Here is a 15,868-nt window from a genome sequence, read left to right as displayed (position 1 = left end):
CAGAGTCCCCCCTCCTTGCCACCCATCTGTTCTGTCAAAAGGATGTGGAATGAATGTAGGTTGCCCAAACATAATACCATGAGACTGTGTTGCAGTAGATTTACAGCTGATGACCTGCTGCTTGCTAATGTACATATAAACATTATCAACCTGCAGGAAAGGTGAGGACTGTACTTTCATACTCATGGAAATATGTACTACCTTGCAGCTGGCACAGGCAAAAAGCATACTGTGAAGTAGGAGAGATACTGTAAATCCAATTTATAATTTTTCAAGATTTGTTTAACTAAGCACATAATGCTTGCAATTAGTATTTTTAATCTGATTTAACCTTCCATTTTCATGAACGAAATAATTTATATTTCTTCTCAAGTTGTCTTCAGCATCTAATGCAGCTTTACAAAGCAGTCTGCACTGGGCCTGATCTGCAGCTGTGTAACCTTGGTCCATTCCTAATGATGAGAAAGATCAGTAAAATCTATTTGATTCCTTCCAAGCTAGGAAAGAGTAAGATATTTGTGTCTTACGTGGTGTAATACACCAAATAGCTACATCCATGGCCTGGGTCTAAGAGATGCAGATACTCCATGTAGCCATTTCGTTGTTTTATCACTGGAGTTGCAAGTAATGTTATGCTTAGACCTGCTGGTCTTGGAAGGAAAAGAACAGTGTACATGCATCTGCTTTCTATCTTCTTAATTCTCAAACGTACTGTAAAAGTTGCTCAAACACAGCCAGCAAATTTTAAAAAAAGCAACCGAACAACAAAAATATTAAGACTAAATGAAAAAAGTTTACATTTGATTTCACAGTTTTTATTCTCAGTTTTGTAAATTGAGATTGTCAATCCTGCTGTCTTCACTAAGCTCCTGAAACTGTTTATTTCATACATTGCTGAGAAATGCCACTGATGTGACTTTCAAATGACTAGTAAATGCAGATTGTATGGTTCAGGAAATTAGCTTTGTTTTTGTGTGGTTGCATTTGATAGCAGTATCTCTACCAAACTCATTACTTGCAGTAGTCTAATTTTTAGGGTAATGTGTCGTTCACTATGTAATGAGTTGTGGTTTTTTTTGTGTTTTTTTTTGTTTTGGTTTGGTTTTTTGTTTGTTTTTGTTTGTTTTTGTTTGTTTTTTGTTTGTTTGTTTTTTTGCTTCTCCTTACAATTAGGGTAAAAGATCTCTTTCCAGACTCAGAAATAGACAGGTATGCACAGTTCATAAGTGATTCCCTGAAGAGAACAAAGACAAGGGAGTTTGTGCCCTCCCAGGAGGAAATACAGGCTCTTCTCACCCGTGAGGAAATGACCACGACAGTGTATTGTCATGGTGGTGGCTCCTGCAAAATAACCATCAACTCCCACACCAGTGCTGGGGAGGTAAGGCATTAGTAGGATTAACCAGATGTGAGCACATCTGTGTCTGGAGAGTGGGTCTGTTGAAGGGATACCCTTTTCCCCTTTACTTCCAATTTCTCTTTTTTTTTTTTTTTTTTTTTTTTTTTTTAATTGGAACCTCTTTTGCTATATCTTTGGGCAAAGCTCAGCTTACTTTTCAAGGCCAGTGCCCAGGTTGTAGAGTATCACTTGAAAATTGTGTTGCAAAATCTAAACATTTCTGGCATTCTATCTTTTGTCTGAAACTTGCTAAACACAGTTTTCTTGACAAGGAGATATTCCAGTTCATAATGGAATCCTTCTGAGAGGGTTAGTCTACCAGTAACTTAATTATTAGCAGGTCATAAGCAGCATTCTAGGTTGCAGTAGTCATTTCTGTGAAAACATTAGTGCCAAACAGAGCAAAAAGTGGAATTGTTACTAGAGGAACTGAGAATGTCGTCATGGCATCTGAATCCATTACGTACCTATATCTTGTGCAGAATTCTAATTCTCCCATCCTCAAAATGGTAGTGAAGATTGAAAAGATTCAGAGAAGAAAAGCAAGGATGATCAACTATAAGTAATGACTTCATTGCAGGGAATGATCTTTTAGGTTAGAATTCTTTAATCTGAAAGCATGGTAATTCAGGGAGAAATGTGGTGGAGATGTATGAAATTATAGGTGTCCTGAAGAGGTACTGATGCTTCATTGTGCAAAGGGGAGTGATGCCTGCTGTGTGACATGTCTGATTTTGCAGGTGGTTGAAAAGCTGATCCGAGGGTTGGCAATGGAGGACAGCCGGAATATGTTTGCCCTCTTTGAACACAACCAGCAGGTTGACCGTGCTGTGGAGAGTCGGGTGATTGTGGCTGATATCTTGGCCAAGTTTGAGAGGTAAAAGAACGTTTCATTAAACCTTAAATCTCTTAATAAAGTTGGATGCAACACTGGATTTCAGAACCCAAGGTTACCTTCATATTGTGATTTGCACTGTGGACGTTCCAGGTACCATGGTACTTCTCCTAAATGTTTTTTCCCTTCTCATTCCCTTTTATATCTTACAGACTTGCTGGCTCTGAAGAAGAGGAGGAGGAAGGACAGTGGCAACTGTATTTTAAGCTTTATTGCTTCTTGGATATTGAGAATGTTCCCAAAGATGGTGTGGAATTTGCCTTCATGTTTGAGCAGGTAAGCTAACTCAGGGAGAATGATTTGGTTTCCTGTGTGGCAAAAGCACACAAGAAGATACAGAAAACTGGTTTACCTTTCATTACAAGTGGGAATGCTGGTTGTAGCAGAAGAATTTAGTCTGTTGGATTTTTGCCAGAATAGACTGTGAAGTTTTCTAGGGAAGATGAGTACTAGAACAAAAGCAAGAAAAATTAGCTAAGACTTTAAAAAAATGAAACACTAATGATAATTATTTTTTTTAAATTTGGCCTGTAATTTTAGAAGGCAGAGAAATTTGGGTAATGATTCAAGAGAATCATTAAAAGTAGATATTTGCAGAACATAAACGTAAAGAAAACTGGAAATTCTATCTGTCTATCTTGCAAGAACATCCTTGGGGTGTTACCAGAACTAAGTATGAAACATCTTTTGGGCAGTTTCCTTTGATTCACAGAGAGATATTAGAAGAGTACTGCAGACAAAGGAAAGGAGAATGTAGTAGACAATATTTATCTGCTGAGTAGTCTGTTATTCTTTTAAGTCACTGTACTCCATAGCACAGTGATGCTGTCAAGATCAGAGATCACACTGGTATGAAGGAGCCTTGCAGCTGGGATGTAAAACTAAACTGAGTGGAGCACCAGCTGTGTGATTCGTCCCATCTGTATTACTTCTAATGAACACTGACCTTGCCTTAGAAAATCACAGCTGTAGAAAATGACTGAATCTGTGTTAATGGCAGTCAGTCATGAGGACTGAAACTCACTGATAGTCAAATGCATGGCATGTACATCATTCAGACCATGGCTCCTTTCTTGAAATGAACATCAAGCATTCTTAGCTAGAGGATGTCTAGAAAACAGTCACAGCACATGGTGCTCTCTGGAACTTCAGTTGTACCAGACTCCCTGTTGACAAGGCTTTCAGTCTACACAGCTTTAGCTGGCAAAGAGAAGTAACAGTAGGAGAGTAGGCGTTACCCAGACATTAGATGGATGTGCAAAACACTCCATTAATAGATTTCATAGAAAAACAGGGAAAGGGAAGCAAGAAGATTGGTGGAGACATCAGGAGAAGGAGGAAGAGGTGGGAGGTGCTTTTGTGTAACGAAACAGATTGAGAATCTTGAATTTATTATATACGACTCTGGTGTTGAATATAATCTTCACACAGGAGCTGTAGCTAGTACAGCACAAAACCAATTTGCCTCAATTCTGGTCTCTCCCATTTGTTCCAGACCTAAAAGGTCCTCATTGTAGGACTTTCTGTACAGGATAGGAGCCCCTCAAAGATCTCTGTCATGTTCAGGCTTGCAGAAAGGAGTGTTCCCTCCCATATCAACCACTTGCAAATTTTGACATACTTATTACAATATCTGCTCTGACCTCCTGAATTATGTCTGTCGTGCTGGGATCAGCAGATGCGACAGGAGTCTGTACATGGACCCAAATGTGAATAAAGTATGCTTTTGCTTTCTAATGAATTTGGGGGCCTTTTTGTTTGTAGGCTCATGAAAGCCTCATAGCTGGTCATTTTCCTGGGCCGGAGGACACTCTGCAGCGCCTGGCAGCTCTGCGGCTGCAGTATCTTCATGGAGATTATTCCAAAATAAGCTGGACCCTTGATGGAATCTACCCAGTTAACAGGCTGAAATCCAAAATACTGAACTCAACAAAGAGCAGCAGCAGTACCAGTCACACTCTGGAGAGAAGACGGACCAGCTTCCTTGAAGGGACATTGAAGCGGAGCTTCAAGACGGGCTCTGTAAAGAAGCAGAAGGTAGAAGAGGAGCAGATGATGGAGATGTGGGTGAAAGAAGAGCTTTCAGCTGCTCGGGCGAGCATAGCACAGAAATGGACCAAGCTGCAGGGGCTCTCTCAGCATCAGGCCATGGTGAAATACATGTCCATTGTAAAGGAGTGGCCAGGTTATGGGTCAACCCTCTTTGATGTTGAGGTGAGTGATTAATAAATTCCTAAAACCACAGCTGAGGAGAGGTATCAGTCTGGAGAAGAGACAGAGCTGTGTGTAACGGAAGGGAATTTTGGGAACTGGATACATTTTGTCTTAATTACCTCAGGGAAAGCCTGCAGTATCAAATACCCAAGAGTTATGATACAGAGAGCACAGAGCAAGCAAGGCAGGGCATCCTGGTAAATGGAGACAATGGATTCCCTCTTTGTTAGAGTAACAGTGGAATGGGGGAGAAGAGAGAAGTTTAAGAAAGTGGTGGCTAATGAAAGTCAAAGTAAAACAAAGCTCTGGTGTTCTTGCCAGCAACAAGTGCAATCCTGTTCTGCAGCAGTACAACAGAAACTATGCAGACTGGGGCATGTACAGTACTGTGCTCAGCCTCCTAGGGTAGGAGGCCACAGCTCAGTTCTGTCAGTTTTGCTGCTGCCTAGGTGGATCACCATTGGAAATTGCTTGCACTTACTCATATCTGTAAATAAGAAGTGGAATATTGACTTGCTACATCACTTTAAAATCTGATGAGAGCTGTTCCCTATTTCAATTATTTATTACTCAACTAGTATTGACTCACAGCTGTGTCACTTCTGAATCTTCACAGCAGAAGTGCCTCCAACATAGTTTCTGCCAAGTATCCTGGTTTGTGTATGGAATTGAAATATCCTATAAGAGCTAGAAACAGAGGGCTTTTTCTTTTAATGGAAAATTATTTGATCCTCCATTGCATTTATGCAAAAGGTCATGTTTCTCTTTGTGCAGTGCAAGGAGGGTGGATTCCCCAATGATCTCTGGCTTGGTGTCAGCACAGAGAATGTGTCTGTCTACAAACGAGGGGATCCTAAACCATTAGAAACCTTCCAGTATGAGCACATTGTTTTCTTTGGAGCACCGCAGCCCAACACCTTCAAAATCACAGTGGATGAGAGAGAAATGTTCTTTGAAACCTCCCAGGTACGTGAAAGCACGCAGCCCTTTCAGTTAAGCGTCAAGGAATAGACAGGTTTCTGTGCAAGAGCTCTTGACTAATGGACTACACAGCCAAGGGAAAAGATGAAGGGAGTTTAAGCCTAAAGGAAATGGTACCTCTTCTTGAATACAGGGATGAAAAAAAAAATAGACTGGTTAGAAAGTGAAGGAGGTTGATTGGTGTTCCAGTGTATCAAGTTTTCAGTTCTGGGTGTTTTTTGCATTCCTTTCCGGTAGATGAAGATGAATGGGGAGTTTCTCAAACTCAAAAAAAAAAAAAAAATAGTATTATAAAGAGTTGCTACAGCAGAGCACAAACTTGTCAAGCCTTTCTCTTCTTACTGTCATTTAGTATTAACATGTAAAATGTATTGTGTCGTGACTTTGGAGAAGGGGAATCTCTTTCAGCAAAACGTCCTGTATGCCTCAGTGCACTGAGGTTTTCAAAGTGCTTATGCTGTGTTGCTGTGTTCTCTCTCCAGGTGGGCGAGATAATAAAGATCATGAAAGCATACATCAACATGATTGTGAAGAAACGCTGCAGTGTCAAATCAGCCACCAGTGTGGACAGTCATGCAAGCGTCTGGACTAGGTGATATGGATGAACTGGCACTAGTTTAGTCATGAGTATTTGCAACTTGCCAGCACAAGTGTAGCAAAGATGTTTTTTAAGAATTCAGCTGACTACTGTATTTAAAACCTGAAGTGACATCTACAGTACCATAGGATTTGCACCTCTACCCAAAGACATTAAACAGTTACAACTGTTAAATACTAATGACCCAAAACTTGTTTTCCCCTTGCTTGTTTGATGAACAATGTACCTTAAAGAAGCAAAGTCAGAAGCATCCTCCTCCTCTATGTCCTTTCTGCTGCTTTCACTATCACCTGTCATACTGGCAGAAAAATTTACAAGGATTATTTCTGCAGGAGAGGAGAGAGACTTAAGCTTCCTTAAGAATTTTGAATATGCAGACATCTGGGATCATGTGATCACAGCATGGTCTGCTAAAAGAATATTTGTTTTATTTATTTTGCAAACAAATCTAAAATACAAATCACTGTGGGTTTGATTTTTGTTCTTCAGGATGTACTAACGATCTGACCTGGTCCTAAAAAGAAAAAGCCTTTGTATAATTGAAGCCAAGTGGTCCCAACAGAGAGGTCAAACCCTACATGAGAGAGCATTAAACAAAGAAACAAATGAAAACACCTAAGGTGGTTGTTCACCTTCCAGTAAAAGTTCACGGGTACATGACTGTAAAAAGTGGCACTTTCAGTTAAACTGCTACATACTCCAGTCTAGGAGAAAACTCTGGGATTAGCACCACTGAAATAGGCCGTAAGGTGCCATTCTGGGCACACTGCAAGCAGTGCCTCTTGCATAAAAAATAATGACTGCTGTTCCCCTGTACAGCCCAGGAGGGAAGATGGTTTTAGTGGCATTTCCAGAAGAGCTGCTTTTCGCAAACTTCAGGTTGGAGGTTGGAGATTTATGGTGAGCAGCTTGTTTGTATTAAGATCCTTCTTTCTTTAGAGGAGATTTTAGGATGACTGGGGTCCCTGAACTTAGTTTTAAGCCAGCTGTTTCCTACTGAGTGAATAGGTGCCTAGATAAATTGTTATAAGCAAGACTTTTATTTCCTCTGTACTACAGTAAGCAAATGCCAAATCCTTCATCCATCTCAACTTTTAACAAGAACTGCTCACAGTTCACACTGCTCACTAAATTCCCAGATCCAGTCTCCTATAGGTACTTAGTCCTCGGCAGAACTTGAAAACAATGCTCTTTTGCCAAAAAAATGCTGCTTGGAGGTTTTTATAGCTACCTGCAATTTGAAGAAGCAGATTTATTTATTTTCCTCCATGAAAGACTACAGTCACGTTCAGTCTCTTGACTTCAAAAAAGTTGATTTAATTGTTTAAACAATATTCAGCATTAGTCTCATCACAAATCAGTTGCATTAACAAACAAGAAACCTGGTGGTGAGCCATTTTCCATGACCCTTGCCAAGTCTTGGGATCCCAGAATGCAAAGGCCCTTTCTGTTTCTTAATGAAACTGCAGAGCTGTATGGAATGTGGGCCTTCTTCCACATTTAAAATTGGTTGTCCCTAGTTTCTGAAGTAGCAGCAGCTAAGGTCTGTTAGCTATGAAACAGAAATTGCATAGAAAAATAAGTCAGTATGCAACAGGTTCCATTCCAATTCATCATCAAATGGTGCCATATCATTAATACTGTGTTGCAGAGCACTCGTTTTGAGGGTGACAGTACAAGAAGAAATACTGTACATAACCCCTGCTCCTCTCTCCTTTCCACTACACTGCAGCCTGTGCAAACATGCTGTGCACTTGCTACACGATCAGCTGAAGAGGGTGGCCACTGCTGTGCATCATCCCTTCAACTGGAGTTTTGCCTTAAATAGTGTCACTGATGGATCCTACAAACACCCCTTTGTTGTCACAAGGAATAAAGAGATGACCAGGTCACAGGTGAGAGAGAACAGGAATGCAGAGGCCACCTGGGAAGCAACACTTTGCATACACTGCATACACTGGCTTGATCTCTAATGTATCAGACTAGGCTTGATTATCCCTGTCCTAACTCTGCACTAGCTCTGTTCTGGCTCTTGGGTTGCTGCAGGCAGCTTGAACCCACCTGAAACAAAACTTCCACTACTATTTGTTGTAATTTTGCTCATTTCTATTACAGAATTCCTTCCTCTGTCTTTTTTAATTTGTAACTGGCTTTACAAGATGAAAGTTTAATAAATTATTGGATTGCACAGGCTGTATTCACTAGCAGGCATTGTGTGCCCATGTTAAGGTGTTTACTCAGAGCTTAACACTCAGAACTTGTAAGTGAAAAACAGGTGTCATTGGCATAAGGACACATCAGGCCTACCTCCCAGAAGCAAATTTTGGGGTCAGTAGAAAATAGTTTGCTGCAACAGTGGGGAACATTTGTTTCCAACTTCTGTTTTTCTCTCGGGCTGAGTCACACCTTTGCTCAGTGGGAGATGTCCCACTGGTTCTGAGACAGCAGAACAAGGAATTAATCATCTCCCAAAGTCCAGTCTGTGGGATCAACTCCATACCTTCTCTTCAGCACTTCAAAGTCACTAATAACAGAAAATCACTTCTGGCTCTAATAGGCTGCCAATTTTTACTTCCCACACAAGTGCATAGTTGGGCCACTGTGCTCACCTAAGAGCTGGTGTCACTGAAGTAAATTGAGACTGGGAGCAGCTGAGCTGTCAGCAACACAGACAAGACTAGCAGACAGAAGTTCCCTCAATCCATACACAAGTATAGAATCCAAGCAGTGAAGCACAATACCCATCATTATGCTCTCCTATATACCTTGGTCAAATGCTCTGAGAGCCTCGGGATCCTGGAGATTGGTCTATGCAATATCACTTCCAGTTGTTCAGAGATTCTTTTTCTCCATTTTTATCCCCTTGCATAGACTTTCCGGATCTTTATTCAAGGCTGCAACTGCCTCTGCTTACTGCCAGCTAGCCAGTCTCCTTTCTGGCCAGCCCTTGAATTTCAGACTGCACTTGATTCATTAAAACATCTCTATAAAGACAACATGCACTGCTGCAGGTCCAGTATGACTGCAACAGACAAATGCATTTACTGAGTGGTAGCCATGAATAACAACCTAAAGTGGCAGCCAACTAAAAGCCTTCTCTGACTCTCTTTTTAAATGTTTGATCACCCTGTCAGTGTGACATGCAGTCCCTCTGGGAGCCCACCAAAGTATTTCTGTAATAGTCAATTCAAGTTTGAATGCTGTTTATTCTATATGAACTAGTTTCGTGACAATTTATAATTAACACCTACACCATAAACACGAAATGGTTTAAACACAAAGACATTGCCTCAGGTAAGCTGTTTCACAAGTTCATGTGTCTAGTTATTATTGGCTGTCAACTTGCAACATTTATTTGTACCTGGTTTTAAAACACACAGCCTCTCCCTCTGTAGGCTGTGTATTCTATTATTACCCGGTGCATTTGCTTCAAAGTAAAATGCTCCCCTTGGGCCTATAAGCAAATCTCACACATGAATTACAGCCCTCTCTGCAAAATATGAACTCCTAAATCAGTGGGATGCAAATTTGCCAGGCTCTTGGCTACTTTTTTTTGACCAGAGATTCCTAATGCACAGCTAGTATACACCTTGCCCCATTCCAGGGTCAGCAGTGAGGTGAAGGCTGGTAGCTGGATTGCCAGTGACAGACACCCCAGTGCCAGCTCAGTGCTGCTCCAGCACAGCTGTGGCACCCAGCTGGGAGGAATCCATCACATGGAGCACCCAGGCTCCACCACCCCATTTAGGTCTGAATGCAACTCAGAGCAAATACATGCAGGTGGCTGATTCCTGGTTCCTGCCAGACATTTGCTACCCAGCACTGGCTTGGGCAGCTCAGCCAGGTACAGAACAGCTCTGGTGCTCCAGAGCCCAGCTCCACCTCCTGCCCACACTGCACCCAGGGACACATCTGGGACGCCTCACAGCCCTCGGGCACTGGCCCCCAGGTCTTCCCTAAAATGCTGTGAGGACTCAGGATTACCAATACAAACATGTTCTTACTGTAAAAGCAAACACTTAAAAATCCTGAGTGACTATCATAGGGAAAGCCTAAGAAGACAGACTCAATTGGCTCTGCACTGGGTTAGACACTGGCATAGTTTTTGCAGGGCCACTAATGAGGCACATACATTAATAAGAGCAATGTACCTGTCTTGTTCCTTTCTCCTGTTGCAGTGTGAGCTTGAAGGCAATTCAGCTGCCTGATAGGGTACAAATGCACTGAAGCTGCATGGGAAGAGAGACTTGGGTTAAAGATGATGTGAAAAGAGTCCCTCTGGACTGGAAGAGAAGTGGCTGCTGTCCACTGCAAATTCCCCATTGTTTTGTCATGAGTACTTGGGCCAGGGTCAAGAAAGCTGTTCTCAGCTTTCTTGCTTGCAGAGGAGGGGGACAGACCTACCCTGCCAAGGTTGTGGTGTCCTGCTGCTACAGGATGTTCCAAATGTTGCAGCCATTTCCCTGCAGACCATGGCAATGTTGTGGGGCTGTTGGCAGTGCTCATCCCATGTGTTTCAGCCTTGTGGCTGCTGGTTTTTAGAGGAAATGGTGCTTTCTGTTCCCTTCTCCTGGCAGCTTGTGGTGGTGTAAGGCTGCCTGGTTGGATCTTGTGTGTGTGGTGGTGTGTTCTCCATCTGGTGGCTTAATAGTGCTGCAAAGCAGGCATGAGAGAGAAGAGGTACAAAGAAGAAGGGTGTCTGCAGGAGACAACAAACGATGCAATTTCAGAAACACAGTCTTCTTCCTCAAAGCAGCTCACGCTGCAAGCCCTGGGCAAATGTGACTTCCCATTATCCACACACATTTATAATTCACACTGTCATTTAACACAGGATGCTCTTCAAATACCCAAATCATGTTTATGAAAAAAAAAAAAGACATTTCAATGAAAGTTCAGTTGCTAATGGTGATGACATTCAATCATGCATATTTGTAAGACCATCTCAACCCACTACTTTTTAAGTTTAATTCAAATATGCATATAAGGCTTGTTAGCTTTAACACAGTGTAAGCACCATGGTTTTGTACAATTACCTGCTCTGAATAATCTCCTGAAAGGGAACATGACACATGGCCTTTGTAAGGAGAAGTTTTATAGAAAGCAGGAGCAGTATTCTTACTATCCGTATGAGTGTCCTAAGACACAGCATTCAGAAAAATATCTCTGTTCCCATTTGTTCTAGCAAAGAATGCATAAGAGGCCAGCATAATTCAGGAAGCACATTTTGAAATAATTATATTGCTGGAATCCACTTTTTAAAAAGTCACCTTGGAGTAAATTACTCTATTTATGCTGAAAAGTAGTAAAACAAACAAAGAACTGTTGTGCTGTTTGTAGTTATAGTCTCTTCTGCATTGGTAAAGAGAGATCCATAAGGACTAACAGACTGTGTTGCAGTACTGTGCTATCACAATAAAAACCTCATCTGGTATCCTCCTCTATCCCAAAAAATCTGTTAAAGATCATAGTTTCTGACAGATATTACAATAGAGTGTACAGGAGTTTTCAATGTGCAAATACCATTGCTGTGGTTTAGCCATAAAGAATATACCCAAGATAACAGTATTCTATAAGGGCATTTATGCTATCCACCACTTGCAAGTTAATTGCTATTAACAGAATATTCCCTTTCTTGTACTTTATCAACTCTCATCGTAAAACTCCATAACTAAACAGGAAAGGTCCATTAGAGTGATAAATTAATTTTACTCTGCATTAAGGAGAGCTTTTCCTAAGCTCAGTTCTTTAATACTGGTCTTGCTTTGAAACTGTGCAGTGTCGTTCAATTTGGTCAGTAAGAACTTTATGTAATTCTTGACAACAGAATGAAAAATTGACTAACTTTTAGAGACTTGGGTGTTATATATCCCACTGTGCTCCATACACAGAGCAACAGCAGATGCATGAAGGGCCCAAATAGTAGTTCCAACTTGTAGGAACAAATTTTGTAATGTTTAGTGTTCATTTATTTGCAGCCACACACACACAAAAAAAAAAAATCACTAGCAGGCCATGAAATTTACTTACTCCTTTCAAAAATGTTTACATGTATAACATATGTCCAAAGCAACAAGCAGATGGTGCATTTGGTTAAAGGGAAAAATGCTGAGAACTACAACAAAAGCATCAAGCCCAAAGGGTGCTCATGCATAAAGACTTGTTGATTTCTATGTCAATTAAGTTACTGATGCAGAAACACTTTTAAAATAAAAACGCTGACTGGTGTAGGGGCAGATGTGGATTAACCTCTCCATGATCCAGAGTCTCCAAGGACTGGGTAAAATTCAGGAAGAGGAACTGAAGTTGTACACTTTTTGCCTAAAGCTACCAGAGCTGGCAGACAGTCTGCGCCCTGGGATGAAGGAATTTTAGGATGCCTTCTCAACTCCATTGCTCTGGGATCTGGGAAAGCATTTCTCTGCTGCCATTTCCCTGTGCATCATCTTCAGTTTTAAGATTAATGTGTGTGAAGCAGATGACCTTGTTAGTCATCTTGCACAATAGGATGTTTGTCCCAGCAAGCCATCACTGGAGCTAAAAATAACACTACCCTTTGACCAGCAGTCAGATTTGGATGTCTGGAATTCAGAGCTCAGACATCACCTAAAATGAACACATCTCATGCTTTAATTGCAAGTGTTACTTAGCTGGAAGTAGTTTAACTTTGCCTGTATTTTAAGAGGCATTATGGAGAGAGCCTTTATACACTGCCTTAATTTGGGCCTCGAGGTGCTAATGAACTACACCCTGATTAGAACAAAAAGGCGCAGAGGAATGTTCCCTGTGTAAGCCTGAAACAGCTTGATAAAAGCTGGGTATAACTAAGTTTTCGACTGCAAAAAGAAAATTACAAGCATTCTTTTTGAATACATCAAAGATATGTATTACCTCTCAAGTTTTCTTACTGTGGTAACACACACTTACTTCTTTAATTCTGATCACAGTCCCTGCAGTGTGTTTTTTTACCCAGTGATTAATGACCCATACCTTAACTCTGATAACTGCTTCCATGGAAATAAAACCAGTGTAAGCAGTTCAGTGTTTTATTTAACTTTATTCTTTCAGTAACAAGACTGCCAAATAATCTTCCTGTGTATTTCAAATGAAGTGGGTTAATTACCTGCACTAAGGCCATAATGCTTACGCAAAAAGGAATTACCAGTGATTAGACAACTTGGGTGTGATGAAACAAACATGAGAAATGGGGCCTGAAAAAATTATTTACATCATTTATAAGAATAAAATATACAATTTTTAATAAAAAGTATATATCCTTTTGTGTTGAATTAGGATCTTACTACTAATTTCCACTTTCCATTTCAGAGTCAAACCTAAAAATGCTCAGAGTATAAACATCTATAAAACTAGTAAATCTCAAAACATGAGAACTTCCAAATAATTTCCCCCACTTATTACTGTAGTTAAAAAAGACAATAACCAACATTTCTTTAGCCCATTAAGTTAGAAGTCATTTGGCAAAGCACTTAGGCATATAAGCTAAACCAGAAGATATAAGGAACCAGACTTTGCAATGTTTCAAACACTTCTCATACCAGGGTAAGTTAAAGAATGAGAATTTTCTTCATAACTACATTTTCTACAAGTTATCTCAGGAAAAGCAAATGTTCACAATTGTGCCCAAAGTACCAAACAAACAACAAAAGTGCTTACTTCTTTGATCAGTAAACTACCACAATGGCTCCTTTACCATGCCCCTTCAGGCTGCTCTTTTAACAGGCTCAAAATGGTATCTACAGGAGTTCTCAACTTCTCAACACAAATGATAAACACTTCCTTATCAAAATAGTGCAAACAGGAACAAAGAAAAGTGCCATCAATATAAGTAAACTGCAGGAAAAGAAGGCAGTTGAACACTGTGACCTTGCTCTGCTGCTTCAGAGAAATCAGTAGTACTCTTCTCAGCACACCAGGCCAATGTATTCCTATTTACCACCTCATGCCACCACATGCGGAATGGATTTGGTTTTTGGCATATCCTCCTTCATAAAAGTAAATGCACCTGTTCTTTGTACTGTGCATTAAAAAAAGTCAAAAGACTTTTTCAAAACAATAATCCATCAAATCACTGAGTAATTAATATATACAACTCTGTCTTCCCTTTTTCCCTTTAGAGCATTCTTTGGAGTGCATAGGAAAGGTTACAGTGACACATCACATACAAAAATCAAGTTTAAGTTTTATGAAAAATACTCAAGTATTTTTAGCATTTATGTACACAAGTTTGTTTACCATATATTTTCAGTCTTTCCTTAGATATATATTTTATCTTATTTCTTGGGCAGATGACATATTTACCTATAAAGTTTTAGTTTGATAACTATAAAAATCAGGCATGTAATCCTAGTATAAATAGCAGTATTGGGAGGAGTAAATTTTAAGTGTATTCATGAAAGTGATGTTGCATATAGTACTGTTGGCATTAATTTTTTCCATCAAAAATTCCAGTAAAGAGAGATAATACTATAAATTAAAAAATACAACAGAATTTTAAACACCTTGCATCTTAAAAGGCTGAGGCCAAACGTAAAGAATTAGCATAAAATTGAACAAAAATTGCACTTGTATATAAACATACTAATTTTAGCCCCCATTAATAACCTTGTTACTTTTCCAAAAAGAATAAAACATCAAGTAGCTCATTTCTTACGGCTTCACACAGTGAAGTTCATGCTTAAATTGATCAGAAGAAAGCTTTTCAATAGCTATCTTTTGTGAACATATCATCAGTTTCATCATCATTCATCCCTCTTTGATAGCGTACGGAAGAGAAGGCACTCCAGTGAAGACGCTTCTTTTTGTAGAGGTACCATACCAGTCCAGCAATGAAAGCCAAGATAATCAGCAGGACAAATGCTACAGCCACACCAGTATGATTAGAACCTGAAACAGAACAAAAGATAAATAGTTATTATTTAAGAGTTTTGGCAAGAATATTTTGTCAATAGGGTTGATGCTTAGGTAGCTACACTTTAATACTGCACAGTTATCTCAAGCCAAGGCAAACTGCTTCCTAGTAAAAGTCTGGACTTCATAACATGGGAAGTTAGATGTTGATTCATGTAGGAATGCATTAGCTTATTTTTGATCATTCTGTTGTTAATTTACTACTATTTAGGTTGGAAGTGACCTCTGGAGTTCAAAAATCTTACTTGCAAAGGCTGCACCCATTTAGAGGTATGTATACTTCATAAATCTAATGAGATCCTGGGCTCTTGGAAGGGAAGGTAATTATACTTCCTTCAGACTGAAAAGATCTCGTTGAGATCTTCCTTAGGGGCACGAAGTTTAATCTATTCCTGCATCTCCACTTCAGTGCAAATGTATATAAAATCAGAAAGATTCCACTGCTTCTCAGGAACTAGCTTAATGCTCAGTTAACTGCTTGCTTTCCTGTACAAAGCCAAGGATGAGGAAGGAAAGGCCTGAGTCTTTTTCTGGAGCTATGGGGTGACATTTCCAGAAGCCTCCCCAAGACTGAAAACAGTACCTGCTTACTCAGCGTCTCTTACAAGCAGAACTGTTTCTGATTCCATCTACACAAAGTCATCCATGACAGGTACCCTGTGATAAGAAGCAATAGCAACTACTCTACACTTTCTGGACATTTCAGTTCTCTTCCTCACCCTCCAAGTAGATAGTGAAAGCCAGGAGAAGCAAATTCCTAGACAATTTGTCTCTGAATGTAATTTTATGGCTAAACAACAGCAGAAGACTCTTGCTTGGGCAGCGGTACTTGATGGATTCTTTTGTGAATTGC

At 40.1% G+C, this 15,868-nt stretch overlaps 2 protein-coding genes across 3 annotated transcripts in view; one reads left to right on the top strand and one right to left on the bottom strand.

The window, feature by feature from the left end:
• The window catches only part of LOC106855880 (unconventional myosin-X-like), a 60,645-nt gene extending 52,370 nt beyond the window's left edge, over positions 1-8,275 (top strand). For both annotated transcript variants that reach the window (XM_014880862.2, XM_088168150.1), the window contains 6 exons: positions 1,174-1,381; positions 2,140-2,276; positions 2,447-2,570; positions 4,059-4,508; positions 5,283-5,474; positions 5,972-8,275. In XM_014880862.2, the coding sequence (XP_014736348.2) occupies positions 1,174-1,381; positions 2,140-2,276; positions 2,447-2,570; positions 4,059-4,508; positions 5,283-5,474; positions 5,972-6,085 (1,225 nt within the window). In that variant the 3' untranslated portion in view covers positions 6,086-8,275. The remainder of the gene's footprint in view (positions 1-1,173; positions 1,382-2,139; positions 2,277-2,446; positions 2,571-4,058; positions 4,509-5,282; positions 5,475-5,971) is intronic.
• Positions 8,276-13,124: 4,849 nt separating this feature from the next.
• Positions 13,125-15,868, bottom strand: part of LY75 (lymphocyte antigen 75) — a 43,617-nt gene continuing 40,873 nt past the window's right edge. Inside the window, exon 35 of the mRNA XM_014880863.2 lies at positions 13,125-14,991. Within this exon, the coding sequence (XP_014736349.2) occupies positions 14,807-14,991 (185 nt within the window). The 3' untranslated portion in view covers positions 13,125-14,806. The remainder of the gene's footprint in view (positions 14,992-15,868) is intronic.

This window comes from Sturnus vulgaris, chromosome 7 (genome assembly GCF_052056855.1).
Source record: "Sturnus vulgaris isolate bStuVul1 chromosome 7, bStuVul1.hap1, whole genome shotgun sequence".
In the NCBI taxonomy this organism is placed as follows: domain Eukaryota; kingdom Metazoa; phylum Chordata; class Aves; order Passeriformes; family Sturnidae; genus Sturnus; species Sturnus vulgaris.
The sequence above is the reverse complement of the archived record's forward strand: the minus strand, read 5'-3'. Positions and strand labels throughout refer to the sequence as shown.